This window comes from Bufo gargarizans, chromosome 7 (assembly GCF_014858855.1).
Source record: "Bufo gargarizans isolate SCDJY-AF-19 chromosome 7, ASM1485885v1, whole genome shotgun sequence".
In the NCBI taxonomy this organism is placed as follows: Eukaryota; Metazoa; Chordata; class Amphibia; order Anura; family Bufonidae; genus Bufo; species Bufo gargarizans.
This window is the reverse complement of record NC_058086.1, coordinates 19,796,530-19,824,146: the sequence shown is the minus strand read 5'-3', so window position 1 is coordinate 19,824,146 and position 27,617 is coordinate 19,796,530. Positions and strand designations below refer to the sequence as shown.

General features: G+C 45.4%; 1 protein-coding gene across 1 annotated transcript in view; it reads right to left on the bottom strand.

Moving 5' to 3' along the window:
• Positions 1-27,028, bottom strand: part of LOC122943726 (inter-alpha-trypsin inhibitor heavy chain H3-like) — a 110,967-nt gene extending 83,939 nt beyond the window's left edge. The window contains exons 1-2 of the mRNA XM_044301699.1: positions 26,899-27,028; positions 2,210-2,227 (exon numbers count right to left, since the gene is read on the bottom strand). Coding sequence (XP_044157634.1) covers positions 2,210-2,227; positions 26,899-26,991 — 111 coding nt within the window. The 5' untranslated portion in view covers positions 26,992-27,028. The remainder of the gene's footprint in view (positions 1-2,209; positions 2,228-26,898) is intronic.
• Between the last annotated feature and the right edge of the window lie 589 nt (positions 27,029-27,617).

Genomic DNA, 27,617 nt, shown 5'->3' with positions numbered 1-27,617 from the left:
TTTGAAGAGAAGACGCACGCCGTTCCAGCACAGCCTCCTCTTCACTGTTTACCTTCTCACCGTTGCATCTGCTAATTACACCCAAGCCGTCCCATTCATTTCAATGGGACGGATCACTCCTATACAAGTGTATGGAAGCGATCCGTACCATTGAAATGAATAGGACGGCTTGGGTGTAATTACACCTGGTCACCAGTGCAGATGCAATGGCGAGAAGGTGAACAATGAAGAGGAGGCAGCGCTGGCACGGCACGTGCCTTCTCTTCAAACAGCTGATCAGCGGGGGGGCCAGGTGTCGGACCCCAGCCGATCTGATATTGATGACCTATCCTGAGGATAGGTCATCAATAAATATAACTTGTACTTGTATTCATACGAATGCTCACTAACAATAATCTGTTGTTGTAATGGCGCCGCCAATTACACAATGAACGAGTGAAACGCTCATTCATTGGGTAATATGGTCGTTGGTGCAGAAACCTAAAGCATTGTTTGACAGTAGCAGATCGTGCCGTCTAAACAGCCTCAGCTGCCGGCAAACAATGATTCTGTATGGGGATGAGTAATGGCATTAATGATCGCAACTCCCTATACTGTGGAGGAGATCTCTGTATAACGTCTCTTTCAATGATGATCAGGCTTCCTTCATGACAATCATCTGCTCCATCAAGCCAGGTTAATAGGCCTGTACTCGCACTTCCCTGCTTTTTTTATTCTTTTGAGTAGTCGCACTCTGTATTAAAGGGCTTCTGTCACCCCCCCAAAAGTCATTTTTCGTTTTTGGGCTACTTAAAATCGTTATACTGTGATTTTTTTTTTCACTATATAATGCTCTTACCCTTTTTCGTTCAGTAGTTTCTTTAAAAACTGCACTTTTATAATATGTAAATTACCTCTCTACCAGCAAGTAGGGCGGTTACTTGCTGGTAGCAGCCGCATCCTGCTTTCAAAAAAACGCCCCCTCCTCCTGTTGATTGACAGGGCCAGCGAGCGCTCTCGTCCCCTGGCTGACCCTGTCTGCATTCTAAATCTCGCGCTTGCGCCGTACTGGTCTTCAGTCGGCACAGGCGCACTGAGAGGAGGACGCTCGCTCGGCCACTCCTTCCTCAATGCGCCTATGACATCACATCTACACCAGGCACACTGATGAAGGAGCGGCCGAGCGAGCGTCCTCCTCACAGTGCGCCTGCGCCAACTGACGACCGATACGGCGCAGGCGCGAGATTTAGAACACAGACAGAGCCAGCCAGGGGACGAGAGCGCTCGCTGGCCCTGTCAATCAACTGTCACGGATGGTGTTGCAGAAAACTAGAAGACAACAAATGAAGATCCGACTGACTTGATCCCAAACTAAGGAACATAAGGGTGAGCCCTGTAAAAGCCCTAGCTCTCTCCCTGACTTCTCAGCCCATGCAAAGATCTCTATGATAGATAATTGCACGCCCTCGTGCCTCGACTGTATGACACCTGAACACCCTATAATAGTGAGAAGACACGACCACCGGCTCCCTACACTTAATACGGAGGGAGTCAGGGTCACCTAGGATCAAGCCAACAGGAAAACACAAATAAAGAAACAGACTTATCTGTAGAAGCATCAGTTGCAGCATCCAGCATGTACACAATCCAGGAAGTTATATAAACCGCAAAGTGATGCAGTATGGGAGGGGATTTAAAGGGAAGCAAACAGTGCAACTAGATGACAGCTGAGAGAGGGAAACGAGATGACAAAACGAAAGCAAAACAAAAGAACCTCAAGCAGGAGGTTCTGAACGTCTGTCAGAGCTTCTCAGTTGTCTGGTGGTGACATCAACAGGAGGAGGGGGCGTTTTTTTAAAGCAGGATGCGGCTGCTACCAGCAAGTAACCGCCCTACTTGCTGGTAGAGAGGTAATTTACATATTATAAAAGTGCCGTTTTTAAAGAAACTACTGAACGAAAAAGGGTAAGAGCACTATATAGTGAAAAATCGCAGTATAAGGATTTTAAGTAGCCCAAAAACGAAAAATGACTTTTGGGGGGTGACAGAAGCCCGTTTAATAAATTAAATACCTTCCATATGACTATTTGCTACTTCACATAGGAAAGGAATCTTGGAAAAATATGACTCCCTTCCACAACCAATCTACAACACGTAGATAGACAGACAGAATGGATAGATTAGATAGACAGGATAGATAGGTTTTTTTCTATTTACTAAAACATCTTACCTTTCCGATGCTTCTTTTCTGTAAAGCAAAAAGAAACAACAAATTATACTGTGCAATATACTTTTAATTTAGGCTTTGTTCATCTGTGTTGGAGGCCCCATTTGGCACCTCTGACGCAGACTCGTTTCTGTCATTTTGATGGAAAAATAGCACTGCATGGAACACCTTTAAAGGGCATCTGTCAGCAGATTTGTCCCTATGACACTGGCTGACCTGTTACATGTGTGCTTGGCAACTGAAGGCATCTGGGTTGGTCCCATGTTCATATGTGTCTGCATTGCTGAGAAAAATGAAGTTTTGATATATGCAAATTAGTCTCTTGGAGAAACAGGGGTGTTGCCATTACACCTAGAGGCTCAGCTCTCTCTGTAACTGCTGGACCCTCTGCACTTTGATTCAGAGGGCCAAGCAGTGTAAATGTCATCACGCCCCAGAGGGTGCTGCGATTAAAGAGAAAGCAGAGCCTCTAGGTGTATTGGTAACGCCCCCGTTGCTAGAGGCTCATTTGCATACATTAAAACCTAATTTTTCTCAGCAATGCAGACACATATGTACATGGGACCAACACAGATGCCTTCAGCTGCTAAGCGCAAGTCAGCCAGTGTCAGAGGGACAAATCTGCTGACAGATGCCCATCAAAATGATCCTATTATAAGTCAGTGGTATCTGTCAGACACGTACAGTATATCAGACAAAGGTTTGCAGGAATAGATAACATGTACACTACATGATGTTAAATCTGAAAATGTTTCACTGGTACAATGCATATCATAAATACAGTACAGTGTGATCCCACTCTTCTGCTTTTAGGTTCAAATATTTTTTTTTAATTAAGGTTTAGGTATAACATGTCCAATACAATTCAAAAGGTAAGGGGAAGCCAGAGTGTTATAACAAGAGATGAAAGTATAAAGTAACAATTCCTAAAGTCAGTATTGCACTAGGAGATTGTCAGGAGGGAAGTGTTCCTTCCCGACAATTGCCAGCTCGTTAGTGGAGGAGAACACTGCTATTACATGGAGCGATCTCCTCCTCAGTATGGGGAAGAGTGGTCATTATGCCATCGCTTGTTTCCATGCTGCATAGTTGTTTGCCGGCAGCAGATTGTGATTACACAGCATGATCTGTCGCTGGCAAACGATGATTTATTACACTGCCAAGCCTTCCTACGAGCGCTCCTTACTGAGTAGTGTAACACTGGCTTAAGAAAAGGCGGGACTCTGAGCAGTGCAGAGCTCATGCAGGCAACAACATGTCAAAGTTTGGGCACTTCAGGACAACTCCACCAACCATGGAAAGCATGACTCCTGATTAGGGTTGAGCAAACTTTTATTCGTCTGTTAGTTAGGTGGGCGGCGGCGGACATTTTATGCAAGTTTATGCATACGTGCATTTGTGACAGTCAAATAGAATTATATTCTGGATTTAAAAATATCACCCATTTTTGTCAAGACCCTACATCTGGGGCCTTTGCAGCATTTGTCTGTGTGCAATTTAAGCTTGAAATACTGCAATAATTTTCTGGGTTTTAAAAAAACACCCTTTTTGGGCAAAATACAAAATTTTACAGCCCTTGCTGCATCTGTCAGTGTGGAATTCAAGCAATTTATACTGCTGTCATATTCTGTTGTTAAAAAAAAACCCATTTAGGGCAAAATCCTAATTTAGCTGTGTTTACTGCATCTGTCATTGTTAAATAAGATAAGATAAGATGCCTTTATTGTCACTGTACAATACAATGTACAATACAATGAAATGTTGTTTGGAGCAATCCTAGATGCCATGGACAGAGGAACAAGAACTGACATGGTACATGTATCTCTTCAGGATACAAGCTTGAAATACAGCAATAATTTTCTGGTTTTAAAAAACACCCATTTTTGGCAATACCCTCCATCTGGGGCCTATGCCGCATCAGTCAGTGTGCAATTTAAGCTAGAAATACAGCAATAATTTTCTGGGTTTTAAAAAACACCCTTTTTGGGCAAAATACTACATTTTACAGCCCTGGTTGTGTAACATCCCAGAGTATGTCACTAAAACTCTGTCACCCTGCTATATGATATTAAGTATATATATGTGTTATCATCCTGTGTAACCTGACATTACATTTTCCATTATCTGGATTTCCTATGACTGTTTTATGTAAATTGCTGTAATTATTCATGTACACCAGTAGGTGGTGGCAATGTATAGGCAGTCTATAGAACAGTTTAGTATATCTAGACCGGAATAGTCCATTCCAGTCTAGGCTCCCCTGTATGAGCAGAAGTGGGACGTTCCCATGTCCTGTATCATGAGGAGGAGTAGGAAGTCTAGTTAGTGGACCAGCCACCCCTGTTGGGGTAGGTTGTGTTGATAGGAGCTCTCAGAATCAGGGATCCCAACCCTGAATCCAACCTCGGCTGAGGCCCGGATCCATCCTCCCAGCCTGAGTCGTCTACCTCAGCTGGTCGACCAGAGAAGCAGCCATCTCCAGCATTCAGGAAGAAGCATACCCTGTGAGTACATTTCACAAGTCCAGGAGAAGCCAAAGTCCTCCTCAGCTAGTCAGGCCCACTACCAAGCAGAATACAGACAGAGCAGAAGACTAATACCTGCCAGATCTACTAGGCGTATATACCAGAAGCAGAATAGATATAAATTCCTGCCACATATTGCCAAAACCTTCTGGGACCTAAAGACTAAAGCTGTAACTTGTATGGATTCAAAGCTGCCATTAAAGAGGACCTTTCACCAGAATTTCTCCAGGCTGGGGAGGGGTTATGTGAGAAGAAGGAAGAGCGGCCTGGGCACTTACAGCCCGAACGCCGCCCCTGGGCACTTGTGAGCCCTCATTTACATATTACTAAAACTCTGTTTTTGCCCCTGGTCAACATCCAAACAAAAAGACAAAGGTACCATTTGACTGATCTATAGTTATGGTACAGTGCTATGTAAGTGGTCTATAAGGGCAAATTGTGGTGACAGACTCCCTTTAATTTAAAAAAATTTACGTCCCTTGGATGTGGTCTCCCTTTCTCACGCTCCCTCTCCGGCGTGGAACCCTGATTTGCTGCTAACCGTGATCAACATGGTAGGCGCAGAAAAGAACATCGAAAGTTGATAGAGCAGATATCCAATTGGATAGTGGACATCACAGGGACGTGCGACATGGTGGAGCAGTATGTGTGCACACGCCTACACGTACTGACTGATGGGTCTGCCCCCTTCAACTTCTGGGTCTCCAAATTGGGTACATGACCCGAACTCAAACTTTTTTTATGAAGTTCAGCCGAACCCGTCGAACCTGAACATCCAGGTGTCCGCTCAACTCTACTCCTGATCAAAAATCCAATCCCCTAAAGCATAGTGGAGACACAGTAGGCTAGAATCCTTGGAGATATGTAGACACTTATTAGATCCTATCTAGTATTTAAATTGAAGTTTACACAAGGGAAACCCAATAGCTTTCCTTGGTAAGGTTCTCATAGTAGTGGTGCTAGAGCTGAAGTGTATTCCATACCCAATATTCTATGAAGTCCAGAATCACAGGGAGTCAAAGTATAAAAAATTTAGTAAATCAGTGATATTATCCCACAACTAAATGGCTCAGTCCTGCAGATGCACTTGAGTTGTGATAATGTAGAGACCAGAGAAAGTCACTACCCATGAAGAAAGTGGTATTACTGATATTCAAAGGGGGTGATTTTTGCCCTGAGAAGCACCTCCATCCAGAAAATGACCTGGCTCCCTTCCACCTGAGGCTGGAATCTTGGGGGAACAAGGGATTTCGGAGAAGAATCTTGGGGGAGCAACGGATTTCGGAGAACAGGTAACAGAACAGATGGACTGGAATGAAGCTTGTGTTGGAAATAAAGAAATGACCACGTACATCAAGTGGTATGTCAGGGGAGATTTATGTGAAAGTATAGCCATAAAGGACCTACTGGCCAACATTAGGGCACTAATAGAGGCCAACATTAGGGCACTTGCTTTCGTACCCTCGCTCTCATGTATATTACAGACTAACCCTATTTATGTTACTATGATTCTGCGTAAGCCTGGCAGTTATGGGTTAAGGTTTTCCAAATCCAAAAAGCACTAAAGTGGATTTGTTATCTTAATATTCTATGTAAGGGCACCATACTACTAGTTACCAAAATGGCACAAAGAGAAGGTGTGCCATTTGACTCCTAACAGCTCTGAATGAGGCATCATGCACATGACCATATTTTGCGGATTTGTCTGTGTGCATTCCTTATTTTGCTTTACAAAGTCCAATACCCAGAGGCTATCAAATTCCTGTTTCAGTTAATTTTCTTAATTTATTTTAAAACATAACATTTAATGTGTATTGTTAAAAACAATGAATTGTGTTACCCAAAAGAACTAACTACTTTAAAATCTTTTTCACAATAATTCCTCCTAATAGCTATGAGGGATCAGCAGGGATATTGCCTTCATATTCATTTCAATAATGTGCTGTGGCATACATCTTTGTATAATTACTTTGCTGATTCATCCTGGAATACTGGTTACTATAGTTACAGCTAGGTATGACACCCTTTTAACACTGTTGCCAACAACCCATTAGTAGGGATGAGCGAACTCGAACTGTATAGTTCGGGTTCGTACCGAATTTTGGGGTGTCCGTGACACGGACCCGAACCCGGACATTTTCGTAAAAGTCCGGGTTCGGGTTCGGTGTTCGTCGCTTTCTTGGCGCTTTTGTGACGCTTTCTTGGCGCTTTTTGAAAGGCTGCAAAGCAGCCAATCAACAAGCGTCATACTACTTGCCCCAAGAGGCCATCACAGCCATGCCTACTATTGGCATGGCTGTGATTGGCCAGAGCACCATGTGACCCAGCCTCTATTTAAGCTGGAGTCACATAGCGCCGCCCGTCACTCTGCTCTGATTAGCGTAGGGAGAGGTTGCGGCTGCGACAGTAGGGCGAGATTAGGCAGATTAACTCCTCCAAAGGACTTGATTAACTGATCGATCTGCAGCTGTGGATCATTGAGCTGCTGATCCTCAATTGCTCACTGTTTTTAGGCTGCCCAGACCGTTTGTCAGTCACATTTTTCTGGGGTGATCGGCGGCCATTTTGTGTCTTGTGGTGCGCCAGCACAAGCTGCGACCAAGTGCATTTAACCCTCAATGGTGTGGTTGTTTTTTGGCTAAAGCCTACATCAGGGTGAAGCTGTCACACCAAGTGCATTTAACCCTCAGTAGTGTGGTTGGTCAAGCTATCACACCAAGTGCATTTAACCAGCAATAGTCTGTTCATTTTTTGGCCATATACTAAATCAGGGGCAAGCTGCGCCCGTCACCAAGTGCATTTAACCCTCAGTAGTGTGGTTGGTCAAGCTGTGACACCAAGTGCATTTAACCAGCAATAGTCTGTTCATTTTTTGGCCATATACTACATCAGGGGCAAGCTGCGCCCATCACCAAGTGCATTTAACCAGCAATAGTGTGGTTATTTTTTGGCCATATCCCAGTCTAATTCTGTCACTAAATCCATACCAGTCACCCAGCGCCTAAATACTAGGCCTCAAATTTATATCCCGCTAAATCTCTCGTTACCGCTGTCCTGTTGTGGCTGGGAAAGTTATTTAGTGTCCGTCAAAGCACATTTTTTGTTCTGGGTTGAAATACAATTCCCAATTTAGCAATTTAAAAATTTAGTGGTTTCTGCTGTATCAGAGCTATTTGAAATCTATCCCTAAAAGGGTATATAATATTCAAGGTGCACATAGGGTCATTCAGAATAACTTCACACACCCGCTACTGTGCATTTCCAAGTCTAATTCTGTCACTAAACCCATACCTGTCACCCAGCGCCTAAATACTAGGCCTCAAATTTATATCCAGCTAAATCTGTCCTTAGTCCTGTAGCTGGGCGAGTTATTTAGTGTCCGTTCAAGCACATTTCTTGTTCTGGGTTGAAATACAATTCCCAATTTAGCAATTTCATAATTTAGTGGTTTCTGCTATATCAGAGCTATTTGAAATCTATCCCTAAAAGGGTATATAATATTCAAGGTGCACATTGGGTCATTCAGAATAACTTCACACACACCCGCTACTGTGTATTTCCAAGTCTAATTCTGTCACTAAACCCATACCTGTCACCCAGCGCCTAAATACTAGGCCTCAAATTTATATCCTGCTAAATCTCTCGTTAGTGCTGTAGCTGGGCGAGTTATTTAGTGTCCGTTCAAGCACATTTCTTGTTCTGGGTTGAAATACAATTCCCAATTTAGCAATTTCATAATTTAGTGGTTTCTGCTATATCAGAGCTATTTGAAATCTATCCCTAAAAGGGTATATAATATTCAAGGTGCACATTGGGTCATTCAGAATAACTTCACACACACCCGCTACTGTGTATTTCCAAGTCTAATTCTGTCACTAAACCCATACCTGTCACCCAGCGCCTAAATACTAGGCCTCAAATTTATATCCTGCTAAATCTCTCGTTAGTGCTGTAGCTGGGCGAGTTATTTAGTGTCCGTTCAAGCACATTTCTTGTTCTGGGTTGAAATACAATTCCCAATTTAGCAATTTCATAATTTAGTGGTTTCTGCTATATCAGAGCTATTTGAAATCTATCCCTAAAAGGGTATATAATATTCAAGGTGCACATTGGGTCATTCAGAATAACTTCACACACACCCGCTACTGTGTATTTCCAAGTCTAATTCTGTCACTAAACCCATACCTGTCACCCAGCGCCTAAATACTAGGCCTCAAATTTATATCCTGCTAAATCTCTCGTTAGTGCTGTAGCTGGGCGAGTTATTTAGTGTCCGTTCAAGCACATTTCTTGTTCTGGGTTGAAATACAATTCCCAATTTAGCAATTTCATAATTTAGTGGTTTCTGCTATATCAGAGCTATTTGAAATCTATCCCTAAAAGGGTATATAATATTCAAGGTGCACATTGGGTCATTCAGAATAACTTCACACACACCCGCTACTGTGTATTTCCAAGTCTAATTCTGTCACTAAACCCATACCTGTCACCCAGCGCCTAAATACTAGGCCTCAAATTTATATCCTGCTAAATCTCTCGTTAGTGCTGTAGCTGGGCGAGTTATTTAGTGTCCGTTCAAGCACATTTCTTGTTCTGGGTTGAAATACAATTCCCAATTTAGCAATTTCATAATTTAGTGGTTTCTGCTATATCAGAGCTATTTGAAATCTATCCCTAAAAGGGTATATAATATTCAAGGTGCACATTGGGTCATTCAGAATAACTTCACACACACCCGCTACTGTGTATTTCCAAGTCTAATTCTGTCACTAAACCCATACCTGTCACCCAGCGCCTAAATACTAGGCCTCAAATTTATATCCTGCTAAATCTCTCGTTAGTGCTGTAGCTGGGCGAGTTATTTAGTGTCCGTTCAAGCACATTTCTTGTTCTGGGTTGAAATACAATTCCCAATTTAGCAATTTCATAATTTAGTGGTTTCTGCTATATCAGAGCTATTTGAAATCTATCCCTAAAAGGGTATATAATATTCAAGGTGCACATTGGGTCATTCAGAATAACTTCACACACACCCGCTACTGTGTATTTCCAAGTCTAATTCTGTCACTAAACCCATACCTGTCACCCAGCGCCTAAATACTAGGCCTCAAATTTATATCCTGCTAAATCTCTCGTTAGTGCTGTAGCTGGGCGAGTTATTTAGTGTCCGTTCAAGCACATTTCTTGTTCTGGGTTGAAATACAATTCCCAATTTAGCAATTTCATAATTTAGTGGTTTCTGCTATATCAGAGCTATTTGAAATCTATCCCTAAAAGGGTATATAATATTCAAGGTGCACATTGGGTCATTCAGAATAACTTCACACACACCCGCTACTGTGTATTTCCAAGTCTAATTCTGTCACTAAACCCATACCTGTCACCCAGCGCCTAAATACTAGGCCTCAAATTTATATCCTGCTAAATCTCTCGTTAGTGCTGTAGCTGGGCGAGTTATTTAGTGTCCGTTCAAGCACATTTCTTGTTCTGGGTTGAAATACAATTCCCAATTTAGCAATTTCATAATTTAGTGGTTTCTGCTATATCAGAGCTATTTGAAATCTATCCCTAAAAGGGTATATAATATTCAAGGTGCACATTGGGTCATTCAGAATAACTTCACACACACCCGCTACTGTGTATTTCCAAGTCTAATTCTGTCACTAAACCCATACCTGTCACCCAGCGCCTAAATACTAGGCCTCAAATTTATATCCTGCTAAATCTCTCGTTAGTGCTGTAGCTGGGCGAGTTATTTAGTGTCCGTTCAAGCACATTTCTTGTTCTGGGTTGAAATACAATTCCCAATTTAGCAATTTCATAATTTAGTGGTTTCTGCTATATCAGAGCTATTTGAAATCTATCCCTAAAAGGGTATATAATATTCAAGGTGCACATTGGGTCATTCAGAATAACTTCACACACACACGCTTCTGTGCATTTCCAAGTCTAATTCTGTCACTAAATCCATACCGGTCACCCAGCGCCTAAATACTAGGCCTCAAATTTATATCCCGCTGAATTTGAATACAATACATTGGGCCAAATAATATATTTGTTGTTGTGGTGAACCATAACAATGAGAAAAACATCTAGTAAGGGACGCGGACGTGGACATGGTCGTGGTGGTGTTAGTGGACCCTCTGGTGCTGGGAGAGGACGTGGCCGTTCTGCCACATCCACACGTCCTAGTGTACCAACTACCTCAGGTCCCAGTAGCCGCCAGAATTTACAGCGATATATGGTGGGGCCCAATGCCGTTCTAAGGATGGTAAGGCCTGAGCAGGTACAGGCATTAGTCAATTGGGTGGCCGACAGTGGATCCAGCACGTTCACATTATCTCCCACCCAGTCTTCTGCAGAAAGCGCACAGATGGCGCCTGAAAACCAACCCCATCAGTCTGTCACATCACCCCCATGCATACCAGGGAAACTGTCTCAGCCTCAAGTTATGCAGCAGTCTCTTATGCTGTTTGAAGACTCCGCTGGCAGGGTTTCCCAAGGGCATCCACCTAGCCCTTCCCCAGCGGTGAAAGACATAGAATGCACTGACGCACAACCACTTATGTTTCCTGATGATGAGGACATGGGAATACCACCTCAGCATGTCTCTGATGATGACGAAACACAGGTGCCAACTGCTGCGTCTTTCTGCAGTGTGCAGACTGAACAGGAGGTCAGGGATCAAGACTGGGTGGAAGACGATGCAGGGGACGATGAGGTCCTAGACCCCACATGGAATGAAGGTCGTGCCACTGACTTTCACAGTTCGGAGGAAGAGGCAGTGGTGAGACCGAGCCAACAGCGTAGCAAAAGAGGGAGCAGTGGGCAAAAGCAGAACACCCGCCGCCAAGAGACTCCGCCTGCTACTGACCGCAGCCATCTGGGACCGAGCACCCCAAAGGCAGCTTCAAGGAGTTCCCTGGCATGGCACTTCTTCAAACAATGTGCTGACGACAAGACCCGAGTGGTTTGCACGCTGTGCCATCAGAGCCTGAAGCGAGGCATTAACGTTCTGAACCTGAGCACAACCTGCATGACCAGGCACCTGCATGCAAAGCATGAACTGCAGTGGAGTAAACACCTTAAAACCAAGGAAGTCACTCAGGCTCCCCCTGCTACCTCTTCTGCTGCTGCCGCCTCGGCCTATTCTGCTGCTGCCGCCTCGGCCTCTTCCTCCGCCTCTGGAGGAACGTTGGCACCTGCCGCCCAGCAAACAGGGGATGTACCACCAACACCACCACCACCACCTCCGTCACCAAGCGTCTCAACCATGTCACACGCCAGCGTTCAGCTCTCCATCTCACAAACATTTGATAGAAAGCGTAAATTCCCACCTAGCCACCCTCGATCCCTGGCCCTGAATCCCAGCATTTCTAAACTACTGGCCTATGAAATGCTGTCATTTAGGCTGGTGGACACAGACAGCTTCAAACAGCTCATGTCGCTTGCTGTCCCACAGTATGTTGTTCCCAGCCGGCACTACTTCTCCAAGAGAGCCGTGCCTTCCCTGCACAACCAAGTATCCGATAAAATCAAGTGTGCACTGCGCAACGCCATCTGTAGCAAGGTCCACCTAACCACAGATACGTGGACCAGTAAGCACGGCCAGGGACGCTATATCTCCCTAACTGCACACTGGGTAAATGTAGTGGCAGCTGGGCCCCAGGCGGAGAGCTGTTTGGCGCACGTCCTTCCGCCGCCAAGGATCGCAGGGCAACATTCTTTGCCTCCTGTTGCCACCTCCTCCTTCTCGGCTTCCTCCTCCTCTTCTTCCACCTGCTCATCCAGTCAGCCACACACCTTCACCACCAACTTCAGCACAGCCCGGGGTAAACGTCAGCAGGCCATTCTGAAACTCATATGTTTGGGGGACAGGCCCCACACCGCACAGGAGTTGTGGCGGGGTATTGAACAACAGACCGACGAGTGGTTGCTGCCGGTGAGCCTCAAGCCCGGCCTGGTGGTGTGTGATAATGGGCGAAATCTCGTTGCAGCTCTGGGACTAGCCAATTTGACGCACATCCCTTGCTTGGCGCATGTGCTGAATTTGGTGGTGCAGAAGTTCATTCACAACTACCCCGACATGTCAGAGCTGCTGCATAAAGTGCGGGCCGTCTGTTCGCGCTTCCGGCGTTCACATCCTGCTGCTGCTCGCCTGTCTGCGCTACAGCGTAACTTCGGCCTTCCCGCTCACCGCCTCATATGCGACGTGCCCACCAGGTGGAACTCCACCTTGCACATGCTGGACAGACTGTGCGAGCAGCAGCAGGCCATAGTGGAGTTTCAGCTGCAGCACGCACGGGTCAGTCGCACTACAGAACAGCACCACTTCACCACCAATGACTGGGCCTCCATGCGAGACCTGTGTGCCCTGTTGCGCTGTTTCGAGTACTCCACCAACATGGCCAGTGGCGATGACACCGTTATCAGCGTTACAATACCACTTCTATGTCTCCTTGAGAAAACACTTAGGGCGATGATGGAAGAGGAGGTGGCCCAGGAGGAGGAGGAGGAGGAGGAAGAGGGGTCATTTTTAGCACTTTCAGGCCAGTCTCTTCGAAGTGACTCAGAGGGAGGTTTTTGGCAACAGCAGAGGCCAGGTACAAATGTGGCCAGCCAGGGCCCACTACTGGAGGACGAGGAGGACGAGGATGAGGAGGAGGTGGAGGAGGATGAGGATGAAGCATGGTCACAGCGGGGTGGCACCCAACGCAGCTCGGGTCCATCACTGGTGCGTGGCTGGGGGGAAAGGCAGGACGATGACGATACGCCTCCCACAGAGGACAGCTTGTCCTTACCCCTGGGCAGCCTGGCACACATGAGCGACTACATGCTGCAGTGCATGCGCAACGACAGCAGAGTTGCCCACATTTTAACCTGTGCGGACTACTGGGTTGCCACCCTGCTGGATCCACGCTACAAAGACAATGTGCCCACCTTACTTCCTGCACTGGAGCGTGATAGGAAGATGCGCGAGTACAAGCGCACGTTGGTAGACGCGCTACTGAGAGCATTCCCAAATGTCACAGGGGAACAAGTGGAAGCCCAAGGCCAAGGCAGAGGAGGAGCAAGAGGTCGCCAAGGCAGCTGTGTCACGGCCAGCTCCTCTGAGGGCAGGGTTAGCATGGCAGAGATGTGGAAAACTTTTGTCAACACGCCACAGCTAACTGCACCACCACCTGATACGCAACGTGTTAGCAGGAGGCAACATTTCACTAACATGGTGGAACAGTACGTGTGCACACCCCTCCACGTACTGACTGATGGTTCGGCCCCATTCAACTTCTGGGTCTCTAAATTGTCCACGTGGCCAGAGCTAGCCTTTTATGCCTTGGAGGTGCTGGCCTGCCCGGCAGCCAGCGTTTTGTCTGAACGTGTATTCAGCACGGCAGGGGGCGTCATTACAGACAAACGCAGCCGCCTGTCTACAGCCAATGTGGACAAGCTGACGTTCATAAAAATGAACCAGGCATGGATCCCACAGGACCTGTCCGTCCCTTGTCCAGATTAGACATTAACTACCTCCCCATAACCATATATTATTGGACTCCAGGGCACTTCCTCATTCAATCCTATTTTTATTTTCATTTTACCATTATATTGCGAGGCTACCCAAAGTTGAATGAACCTCTCCTCTGCCTGTGTGCTAGGCCTAAATATATGCCAATGGACTGTTGCAGTGGTGGGTGACGTGAAGCCTCATTCTCTGCTATGACATGCAGACTGATTCTCTGCTGACATGAAGCCAGATTCTCTGTTACGGGACCTCTCTCCTCTGCCTGTGTGCTAGGCCTAAATATATGCCAATGGACTGTTGCAGTGGTGGCTGACGTGAAGCCTCATTCTCTGCTATGACATGCAGACTAATTCTCTGCTGACATGAAGCCAGATTGTCTGTTACGGGACCTCTCTCCTCTGCCTGGGTGCTGGGCCTAAATTTATGACAATGGACTGTTGCAGTGGTGGCTGACGTGAAGCCTGATTCTCTGCTATGACATGCAGACTGATTCTCTGCTGACATGAAGCCAGATCCTCTGTTACGGGACCTCTCTCCTCTGCCTGTGTGTGTGCTGGGCCTAAATATATGCCAATGGACTGTTGCAGTGGTGGCTGACGTGAAGCCTCATTCTCTGCTATGACATGCAGACTGATTCTCTGCTGACATGAAGCCAGATTCTCTGTTACGGGACCTCTCTCCTCTGCCTGTGTGTGTGCTGGGCCTAAATATATGCCAATGGACTGTTGCAGTGGTGGCTGACGTGAAGCCTCATTCTCTGCTATGACATGCAGACTGATTCTCTGCTGACATGAAGCCAGATTCTCTGTTACGGGACCTCTCTCCTCTGCCTGTGTGTGTGCTGGGCCTAAATATATGCCAATGGACTGTTGCAGTGGTGGCTGACGTGAAGCCTCATTCTCTGCTATGACATGCAGACTGATTCTCTGCTGACATGAAGCCAGATTCTCTGTTACGGGACCTCTCTCCTCTGCCTGTGTGTGTGCTGGGCCTAAATATATGCCAATGGACTGTTGCAGTGGTGGCTGACGTGAAGCCTCATTCTCTGCTATGACATGCAGACTAATTCTCTGCTGACATGAAGACAGATTCTCTGTTACGGGACCTCCCTCCTCTGCCTGGGTGCTGGGCCTAAATATATGCCAATGGACTGTTGCAGTGGTGGCTGACGTGAAGCCTCATTCTCTGCTATGACATGCAGACTAATTCTCTGCTGACATGAAGACAGATTCTCTGTTACGGGACCTCTCTCCTCTGCCTGGGTGCCGGGGCCTAAATATCTGAGAATGGACTGTTCCAGTGGTGGGTGACGGGAAGCCAGATTCTCTGCTATGGAACCTCTCTCCAATTGATTTTGGTTAATTTTTATTTATTTAATTTTTATTTTAATTCATTTCCCTATCCACATTTGTTTGCAGGGGATTTACCTACATGTTGCTGCCTTTTGCAGCCCTCTAGCTCTTTCCTGGGCTGTTTTACAGCCTTTTTAGTGCCGAAAAGTTCGGGTCCCCATTGACTTCAATGGGGTTCGGGTTCGGGACGAAGTTCGGATCGGGTTCGGATCCCGAACCCGAACATTTCCGGGATGTTCGGCCGAACTTCTCGAACCCGAACATCCAGGTGTTCGCTCAACTCTACCCATTAGTTATTTGTAGCAGTTAGTACGTTGTAACTGATATCTCTGATCTACCCTGCTATAACTAATCTCGGTAGTACCGTAGTTACTATCTGTCCCTCATGCTATCTTTTCAGTATCATTGGGTCATTTGTGTTCATAGGCTGCTGGGGTGTCTGCAGTCCACCCCTTCGCTCTATTCATGTAGTCACTTCTGTTAAAAAGACTAAATTCGCAGCTCCCCCAACATGTTTCACCGCATCAGCGGCGTCCGTTTCATTCAGTGTCTTTTAAATACAAAAGGCGGGTTAATATGTATTACCAACCAATCTGAGCGCGCTCCCGGTAGAGCTAAATGGGGTATGGCCAATGATTTTCTTTGTTCGTCATTCTTACCTCCGATAGGTGCCTGTTTCTAATGTGTATCCAGTGCGCTTGTATTCGGTCTTAAACTTATTTGCCCTGTTTCTCCTATTTGCGCATACTCCGGGACTTATACTTTTCTTCCATCTAATCCCTTTTCTGCGCATACACCAATACTTAGACTCCTTTCACCTTCAGTGTATAGTGTGCGTGTGCGCTGCCACCTAGACAGATTCACATCACTAGCCCATTAAGTGCGCATGAATTGAAACTTAGTTTATCTTGGCTTGTTCCATATTACATACTATTCATTGGTTGTTGTTATGCAGCGTCCCACTCAGGACACGTGGGTACTGCAAAATTACTGTAAAACGGCATTATCACATTGCATGTCATTTTGTATTACAACACCTGTTGTATGCCTGTTCATAGGCTGGTCTGGTGTAATTTATACATCCCACCACTAGATGGGGATAGAACTTAGGTCATATAAATACTTAGGTCAGGCCTAGTGGGATAGATTAGTAGAGGTAGAGAAAAGTGAGGAGATGAGCAGAGCAGTTTGTTAAGCTGAGGCTACACACCACGGAATAGTGGGTGAAGCCAGGTGCAGAAATGAGGTAGAGCCAAGGTATGAGACGCTGGAGAGCATTTTCCTTCTGTGATCCTCTTAGTTCCTACATCCTACAACTAGAGAATAGTGTTTTTCGTCCCTCGAAGAAACTGTCACGGCTGAGGATGGGGAAAACCCTCAGCTGTGCGATGCCAGAAGATGGATGGTCGATGTAAGGCCAGGACAGGAATCAGGGAGCAGGTCACCTCCTATCAATCCCTAATTCTGACCCTGTCTCCTAGCCGTATGAGCCGACCCTGATGGTAGGAGGGCTCATACTCCGGAACCTGATATTCCTGCTAGCCCTCAGGGTAGCCCTGGACTAGGAGCTGGGTAAGACTACCTGTTCCTCCTAGATACTGACGAACAGGAGTCTCACTGGCCAAGCTATATAAAGAAAGGGGAAACATAAACAGACATATGGCAATGGCAGGTAAGTGAAACTAGTACCACACCTACCTGCCACAGACACACAACCTGGAACCCATGTACAAGTGCTGCTGTGCACAACAACACAAAGGACACAGCACACACCACACATCACACGGGAACCCAGGAAACCATAAGCTGCAATAAATAGAGACCAAAGCAACATCTTCACAACACCATACATGAACCTATGACCACAAGGGTGGCCCCCACTGGCAGATGGTATAACACAGGAGGATGACTCCAGCTTGCCATGGCTGAAGTACCCCCTCAGACTACTGATCTTAACTGAGGCTTTATAGCCCATGTAGCCACACCCACACACAGACACACCCAGTGCACACACACTAGGAAGGAAGTAAACCCTTCCAACACAAGGCAAGGGAAGACAGACACTTAAAGGGGAAGTACACACATAAACACACACTTCACCTGTTGCTGCGGGCAACGGCATGCGTGGCAACCATGTCCTGGGGATCAGCCAGAAGGCCGAGACACTGCCACCACATGAAAACAACACCAAACGTAGTCACGGGCAACCAAGTGAAGGAAAATGTCACTACGCACACCATAGGCCGTGACAGAAACCCAAGCTAAAGAGAGACATCAGTGATAACAGCCATTACTTAAGGCTTAATGGGCACCTTTGCGCATGGTGGAGGACAATCTAGCTACAGGCAGCCTCACCATATATTGAAGAATACAGATTAGCTACCTGTTTAACCACCTCCCGACCGCCTAACGCACCGATGCGTCCGGGAGGTGGTTGATTTACTCCTCCTGGACACATCGGCGCGTCATCTCGCGAGACGCGAGATTTCGTCACAGCCGGCCCGCGCATGCGCATCGCGGGCCGGCATTTCGTCAAGGAGTATTTCGTCAGCAACCTGCCAGCCAATGATCGCAGCTGGCAGGTTGCTGATTTTTAAAAAAACCAATCAGAGTGCGAGATAACAGATCATATTAGTAAATATGATCTGTTATATGGCTGGCCTGCTCCTCTGCTGGTTCTTTTCGTCGGTTGGATCCAGCAGAGGAGCAGGCTACACAGTGAGTACACCAAACACCTCATACTAGCCCCAGATCACCCCCCTGAACCCCAATTAACCCTTTGATCACCCCTTTGATCGCCCCTGTCAATCACTAGTGAAAGGAAAAAAGTGATCAGTGCAAACTGTAACTTTTTTTTTTCACTGGTATTGACCGTTAGGTTTTAGGTATAGTTTAGGCCCCTTGGTTAGGTAGTTTAGGGATCAGTTAGCGCCCAGCCCACCGCACCGCAGTCCGTTATTCGCTGATTAGCGTATCGCTAATCAGCATTTGTACTTTTATAGTATCTGGAAGTGATCAAAACTGATCACGGTCAGATCTATAATTGTATTAGTGCCACTTTAGGTTCGCCCTCCACCCAAAACGCAGTGTTTGCCCGATCAGGCCTGATCGGTCGCCCACACGTGCGTTCGCCCACGCCCGCCCCACCGCAGTGACAAATTAATTTTTTTTGATCACTGCACATTCACTTTACACGCGCTGCGGCGATAAAAAAATCGGTTTTGATATTTTTTATCAACCGCAGCAGCCTCCGGTACTTCGCTAGCCTCCCCTTTGTAAGACAGGCTTGCTTTTTTTTCTTGGGTAGTCTCAGGGAATACCCCTAAATTTAGTTGCCCACATGTCAAACAGGGGGTATTCTTCTGAAGAGGCCTACAGGCTTCTGACCCAGTCGGATGAGGAATGGGAACCCTCATCTGATGAATTTAGCGGGTCAGAATACGAACCTGTAGAAAGCAGTGGCTCTCTGACCCAAAGTTCGGACGAGGAGGCTGAGGTCCCTGATAGCACCAGGCGTACACGGCCCCGTGTCGCTAGACCGCAGGTTGCGCAGGATCCGCTTCAAGAGCAGCAGAGTGGGGCTGGTGCTGTCGGATTACGTGGTGAGGCATACACCAGCAGCGCAGCCCTTCCTGGACCTAGTACCAGCACTGCCGTAGAACATGGTGAAGTAGCGAGCACCAGAAGGGCAGTTGAAGCTGGTACGGTGGCACGTGCAGTAGTGACCCCGTCGCAGCCACCGCAAAGACGTGACCGTAGAGCCCCTAGAATCCCTGAGGTGCTGGCAAACCCTGATTGGCAGTCCCCAACTTCAGCCGCACCTGTAGTTCCCCCTTTCACCGCCCAGTCTGGAGTTCGGGTTGAGACAGCTCAGATTGGTTCGGCCCTGGGATTTTTTGAGCTGTTCATGACTGCGGAGCTCTTAGACTTAATTGTGGCAGAGACAAACCGGTATGCCACACAATTTATAACCGCTAACCCGGGAAGCTTTTATGCCCAGCCTTTCCGGTGGAAACCAGTCCAAGTTTCCGAAATTAAAATTTTTTGGGGCCTTCTCCTCAACATGGGTCTAACTAAAAAGCATGAATTGCGGTCATATTGGTCCACGAACCCAATTCATCACATGCCCATGTTCTCTGCTGCTATGTCCAGGACACGATTTGAGACCATCCTGCGTTTCCTGCACTTTAGTGATAACAGCACCTCCCGTACCAGAGGCCACCCTGCTTTTGACCGGCTCCACAAAATTCGGCCCCTCATAGACCATTTCAACCTGAAATTTGCAGATTTGTATACCCCAGAGCAAAACATCTGCGTAGACGAGTCCCTGATACATTTTACCGGGCGCCTTGGCTTCAAACAATACATCCCAAGCAAGCGCGCCCGGTATGGGGTCAAATTGTATAAGCTCTGTGAAAAGGCCACAGGCTATACCCACAAATTTCGTGTCTATGAGGGAAAAGATCAGACCCTGGAGCCGGTCGGTTGCCCTGACTACCTGGGGAGCAGTGGAAAGATAGTCTGGGACTTGGTGTCACCCTTATTCGGCAAGGGGTACCATCTTTATGTGGACAATTTTTACACAAGTGTGGCCCTCTTTAGGCATTTGTTTCTAGAACGGATTGGCGCCTGTGGTACCGCGCGAACTAGTCGCGCGGGCTTCCCCCAACGGCTCGTTAGCACCCGTCTTGCAAGGGGGCAGAGGGCCGCACTGTGTAACAAAGAACTGCTTGCGGTGAAATGGAGAGACAAGCGTGACGTTTACATGCTCTCCTCCATTCACGCAGACACGACAATACAAATTGAGCGAGCAACCTGTGTCATTGAAAAGCCCCTCTCAGTCCACGACTATAACCTTCACATGGGAGGGGTGGACTTCAATGACCAGATGTTGGCTCCGTATTTAGTTTCCCGCAGAACCAGACGCTGGTATAAGATGGTGTCTGTATATTTAATTCAATTGGCTCTGTATAATAGTTTTGTTCTCTACAGTAAGGCTGGGAGAACTGGATCCTTCCTCAAATTTCAGGAAGAGATCATCGAGAACCTCCTGTACCCAGGAGGTTCCGTGGCCCCATCCACCAGTGTAGTAAGCCGTCTACACGAGCGACATTTCCCCAATGTCGTTGCTGGTACCTCAACCCAACCGTCACCCCGAAAAAGATGTCGTGTCTGTAGCAGGAGTGGAATAAGGCGTGACACCCGCTATTTCTGTCCTGACTGTCCTGACCACCCTGCCCTATGCTTAGGGGAGTGTTTCCGGAAGTACCACACACAGGTACACCTAGCATAGGGATCATCTCACCAGGACAGGCACACAGGGCTATTAGGGCCCATTCACTCACACAGCTGCTACAAACGTCTCCTTTCACCTGGGACAAAGTGCATAACGCACTTCGCCACATCTTTGGGCGATTTGCGCTTTGCACATTGACCCATGGGGAATAAGAGGTTTGTTCTATAAAGGTAAAAAAAAAAAAAAAACACCAGTAAGCAAAAAGGTTAATGTTTAGTTCAAAAAGTTAAAGTTTATATGTTCTGTTCCAAAGTTAATAAAATTATTGCGTTGCGGCCTGGTTTTTTCTTTTTTTTTTTTTTTTTCTTTTTTTACCTTCCAGGTGGACCAACCGATCGACTAGCTGCAGCACTGATGTGCATTCTGACAGAAGCATTGCGCTGCTGTCAGATTACACGCAAGTTGGTGTATGCGGCGCTGCAAGACGAGATTTCTACTCTGCAGTAACAGATACGTTTGCCGAGGCATACGAGCTGAGGAGGAGGCGGCGTTCCTATGCTTTGGCAAACACTTTGTATGTAAAAAAATAAATAAAAATATCCCGGCAATGATTTATTCATCCACATCGATTGATGTGAATGGAGAAATCTGGTTTGCCAGGGCATACGAGCTAAGTGGGTATGGATGTAGGGCGGAGCTCCTATGTCCTGGCAGACGTCTTTCCCCTCCTTTTTTTTTTTTGGGCAGAGATTTTTTCATCCACATTGATCGATGCGAATGAAGAAATCTGTGCCGTTCATTTTTTTCTTTCAGCCCAGAGGCTGAACGGAAAAAAAAAATCTCATTACCTGTATGCTCAATATAAGGAGAATAGCAGAAACTCCTAATGCTGGCCATACATGTAATGATTGCGGAGACCCTCAAATGCCAGGGCAGTACAAACACCCCACAACTGACCCCATTTTGGAAAGAAGACACCCCAAGGTATTCGCTGAGGGGCATATTGAGTCCATGAAAGATTTACATTTTTGTCCTAAGTTAGCAGAAAGTGAGACTTTGTGAGAAAAAAACAAAAAACAATCAATTTCCGCTAACTTATGCCAAAAAAATACATTTCTATGAACTCGCCATGCCCCTCATTGAATACCTTGGGGTGTCTTCTTTCCAAAGTGGGGTCACATGTGGGGTATTTATACTGCCCCGGCTTTTTAGGGGCCCTAAAGCGTGAGAAGAAGTCTGGGATCCAAATGTCTAAAAATGCCCTCCTAAAAGGAATTTGGGCACTTTTGCAGCCTAGATGCGCAAAAGTGTCACACATATGGTATCGCCGTACTCAGGAGAAGCTGGGGAATGTGTTTTGGGGTGTCATTTTATATATACCCATGCTGGGTGAGATAAATATCTTGGTCAAATGCCAACTTTGTATAAAAAAATGGGAAAAGTTGTCTTTTGCCAAGATATTTCTCTCACCCAGCATGGGTATATGTAAAATGACACCCCAAAACACATTCCCCAACTTCTCCTGAGTACAGCGATACCAGATGTGTGACACTTTTTTGCAGCCAAGGTGGGCAAAGGGGCACATATTCCAAAGTGCACCTTTCGGATTTCGCAGGCCATTTTTTACACATTTTGATTGCAAAGTACTTCTCACACATTTGGGCCCCTAAATTGCCAGGGTAGTATAACTACGCCACAAGTGACCCCATTTTGGAAAGAAGACACCCCAAGTTATTCCGTGAGGGGCATGGCGAGTTCCTAGAATTTTTTATTTTTTGTCGCAAGTTAGTGGAATATGAGACATTGTAAGGAAAAAAAAATTTAAAAAAATATCATCATTTTCCGCTAACTTGTGACAAAAAATGTAAAATTCTAGGAACTCGCCATGCCCCTCATGGAATACCTTGGGGTGTCTTCTTTCCAGAATGGGGTCACTTGTGGGGTAGTTATACTGCCCTGGCAATTTAGGGGCCCAAATGTGTGAGAAGTACTTTGCAATCAAAATGTGTAAAAAATGGCCTGCAAAATCCGAAAGGTGCTCTTTGGAATATGTGCCCCTTTGCCCACCTTGGCTGCAAAAAAGTGTCACACATCTGGTATCGCCGTACTCAGGAGAAGTTGGGGAATGTGTTTTGGGGTGTCATTTTACATATACCCATGTTGGGTGAGAAAAATATCTTGGTCAAATGCCAACTTTGTATAAAAAAATGGGAAAAGTTGTCTCTTGCCAAGATATTTCTCTCACCCAGCATGGTTATATGTAAAATGACACCCCAAAACACATTCCCCAACTTCTCCTGAGTACGGCGATACCAGATGTGTGACACTTTTTTGCAGCCTAGGTGGGCAAAGGGACCCACATTCCAAAGTGCACCTTTCGGATTTCACCGGTCATTTTTTACAGATTTTGATTGCAAAGTACTTCTCACACATATGGGCCCCTAAATTGCCAGGGCAGTATAACTACGCCACAAGTGACCCCATTTTGGAAAGAAGACACCCCAAGGTATTCCGTGAGGGGCATGGCGAGTTCCTAGAATTTTTAATTTTTTTGTCGCAAGTTAGTGGAATATGAGACTTTGTAAGGAAAAAAAAAAAATCATCATTTTCCGCTAACTTGTGACAAAAAATAAAAAGTTCTATGAACTCACTATGCCCATCAGCGAATACCTTAGGGTGTCTACTTTCTGAAATGGGGTCATTTGTGGGGTTTTTCTACTGTTTGGGCATTGTAGAACCTCAGGAATCATGACAGGTGCTCAGAAAGTCAGAGCTGTTTCAAAAAGCGGAAATTCACATTTTTGTACCATAGTGTGTAAACGCTATAACTTTTACCCAAACCTTTTTTTTTTGCCCAAACATTTTTTTTTTATCAAAGACATGTAGAACAATAAATTTGGCGAAAAATTTATATATGGATGTCGTTTTTTTTGCAAAATTTTACAGCTGAAAGTGAAAAATGTCATTTTTGGGCAAAAAATCGTTACATTTTGATTAATAACAAAAAAAGTAAAAATGTCAGCAGCAATAAAATACCACCAAATGAAAGCTCTATTAGTGAGAAGAAAAGGAGGTAAAATTCATTTGGGTGGTAAGTTGCATGACCGAGCGATAAACGGTGAAAGTAGTGTAGTGCAGAAGTGTAAAAAGTGGCCTGGTCATGAAGGGGGTTTCAGCTAGCGGGGTTGAAGTGGTTAAGGGCTTGCAAGATACAGAAATAATAGGACTAAGCATACCAATAAGCATTACAGGCAACCTCGCCAAATTACTCTGGTTTACAAGGGACCTGAAGCAAAGTCACCTACCAGAAATACTTATACAGAACCACAAGCTAAGCCTAAACCAAGCCAAACCTATTAACAGTGGATCAACAGAATTCCTCTAAATTGCAAAAGACTGTATTCTGTCTGGATGTATATGCCGCAACTGGAACCAACATCAGTAAAAGTTGTGAGTTGTATCCTACCACTGTCTACTTCATTCTTACAACTGGTTGTACCACCATTAACGGTACTGGCGTCACGACAAATAACACCAAGGGACCCAACCGCCACAAGCACCCTAAGTACCCCTGACACCAAGGGCACCTCAACCTCCATCTAGGTTGGTGCTTCCCTACCACAGAGTGTGCCCCGGAGGATTTCGTGCTGTCTTCCTCAACACTGTGATGCCAGCCCAGGGAGGCTTTCTGATAACCGTGAGTAAACCGATGAACTGTGTTATTATTTGGCCCCTCATCGGCCCACCATGCACCTCACCCCTGCGGTTCTGGCTGGCTGCAGTTATTCTCAGGATCATGTTTTAACTCTATAAACTTAAGGAGAGAGTATTATCGTCCTACGCTGTTCTCACTGTTCTTATCTAAAATATATATGTAAATTATAATCATCACTTCACAGTGGTCACTTTGTACAATTGACACGATTTTATTTATTGTATATTCTTTATCTCATAATCATCATTCATGCGTAATCTTAAAGGGACAATATGACACAGTAATAATAACTATTTTTTATTTAAATATCTTTATATAAAAGCTAAATGAATATAGACACCGTATTAATCAATTCTTAATTTATGATGAGTAATGATAAAACGTGAAAAATAATATAAATGAATAATTAACACCAAAAAATTCAGCATTTAACAGAACAGCTGTCCCCTAATAGAACAATCCTATCCTTGTCTGTAATGCGGACAATGTTAGGACATGTTCTATTTTTTTGCGGAACGGAAATATGGAAACGGAATGCACACAGAGTGATGTCTTTTATTTTTTTTTTGGGGTGGACCCATTGAAATGAATGGTTCCGCATACGCTCTGCAAAAGAAACGGAACGGACACGGAAAGAAAATATGTTTGTGTGCATGAGGCCTAAATGTACTGAAAGCACAGGGGGACCAGCGATTTAGTCCAGGTCCGCGGCCGATTGATGCGCCTAAGTTATGTAGAGGCGCCGGCCTCTACATAACTTAGGCGCTTTACCAGCGGCCGTGCGACTTGCTTTAATCAACTGCAGCTGCCTTGATCTACACTTGATTCCACAGACGTAGAAAATGATGAATCAGACCGGCCTGCCAGCCTGCCCACACACCCTTTTTCCGCCACCTTGGAAAAGTGGCGTGAGTCGGGAAAAATTGCAGATTCGCCCGCAAATACCCTTTGTGACCAAATCTGTGACACAAATACGGCAAAAAGTGGCGTACCTCCCATAATAAAATGACCCCCCATAGTTTATGAATCTGGTGTATTTATGAGGAGAACGCTCTGCTGAGAGTGATACCACTGTATATTTATGTGTACATAGCAGCATGTTAATCACCCCACTATTGGGCAGGCGAGTGCTCTCCTCATGAATACACCAGAATTATAAACTACCTGTCCGGTGTATTCTTTCAGCACTAGTAGTGGCCAAGCGCCATAGCAATTTTTGTGCCATTTTAGCTACTAGTAGTGTGGACCTGTGGGTGCCAGAAGAAATAAAGCAAAAAAGTGATACCAATAAAGAAATAATACCATTAAACTGTGGCTAAATAATAATGACATACAGTAGTCTCCTGAGGGCAATGTTGGAGGCCCAAGAATGTTTGCCCTTCTTCTTTAGTATATATTATATACTTTAAAGCTTATCTAAAATTGGTGGCAAAACTGGTACCAGGAATTGTTTTATCCTTAGAATTTTTTTTTATTTCAGAAATTCATGTGTTACTCCTTTCCTTTGCATTAATGGGGTTGTCTCACTTCAGCAAATGGCATATATCATGTACAGAAAGTTAATACAAGTCACTTACTAATGTATTGTGAATGTCCATGTTGCCTCACTTACTGGCTTGATTCATTTTTCCATCACACTATACATTGTCCATTTCCAAGGGTTGCAGAACCGCTGCAGAGCCAATATGAGAGGCGGGTTCCTATTCCTATAGTGTGCAAGCATGTCCACCGCTGCTGGATTGCAGGGCGGTCATAAGTAGTGTTCCACAAAGTGGAATTCGATCTGAATTTCAGGGAAAATTCAATTTGCTGCAAACCTGAATTTCCTCATGCTTCGTGGTAGCAAAATGATTTTCCCTGAATGGTGGTTAAAATTTAAAATATCATACTTACCTCCTCTGTTCGAGCATGAAGAGCCGACCGCCGCTATCTCCTTGTAATTTCACCAACTACTTACAAAGAAATGCATTTTAAAGCAATTTTTTTCTTCAAATTCGTCAAAGCAGCCGGATCTAATTTTTTTATAATTCGCTGATCACTAGTCTTAACCCCTGGATACAAGAAGTGTATAATGTGATGGAAAAATGCTTACAGCCAGCAAAGGAAACAATATGGACAATAACAATACATTAGTAAGTGCCTTGTCTTAACTTTCTCTACATGATAAATTCCATTTGCTAAAGTAAGACAACCCCTTTAATCTATATGCTAAAATAATTTACTATAAAAAGCATGAATACACATTAAGCCCATGTATATTATATACTTTCATCCTTTTAAGTGTATCTTCTGCAGCATTTAAATGTGATCACAAAATTACATCCAACACATTATCTGTACAAACCTGAATGTTTCTTATTCCTTCAATCACAAAGTCGCTGTTTACTGGGGATAAGGCACAGAAGAGCAAAGCAAAACTGAGCAGCAGACGACCCATCTTGCAAATGAATTTTGCCTGATAGAAAACAAACAATAAAAGGGACTGTGCAAGAATCCAGGTTAATAAGTAACAGCAAGTTAAAAGTTGCACATTGAGACCCCGCCTATGGTCTTTATGGCCTATAGCCAACTTTGTTGAGGAGAATAAAATAAAATTTTAAATTAAATTTAAAATCGTGGCTTCCGGTTCCGGCGCGCGCAGATGAGTCCACATGACATGGGGTCACTAAATCCCTCCTAACCCAGCGCTATTAGCACGGGTCACTGCATGGAGAAGTACCTGCAATAGTACAGCTCCCTTCCTCCAACCCCGGCACTCCCGCAGCGCACTAAAAGCAACCAGCAGGGCAAGATAGTGGCCGCATCGGAAAGAGCTAACAGGCTCACGAGGTCAGCCTCACAGCCACCTCAGCGTTCGGTGGCAGCGCTTGCCGAGACTTATAATGAGGATGGAGGAGTGATGCTCCAGGACCAGGACTTTACTATATCATGTAAATACATGGCAATAGAAGTAGCTAAGCTACTGGCACCTGACATCAAAGCTACTTTAGAAGCCACAGTATCCACGGCCCTGCAACAGCTTCAGTTTGAGGTACATAATCATTCCACCCAGATCGCAGAGCT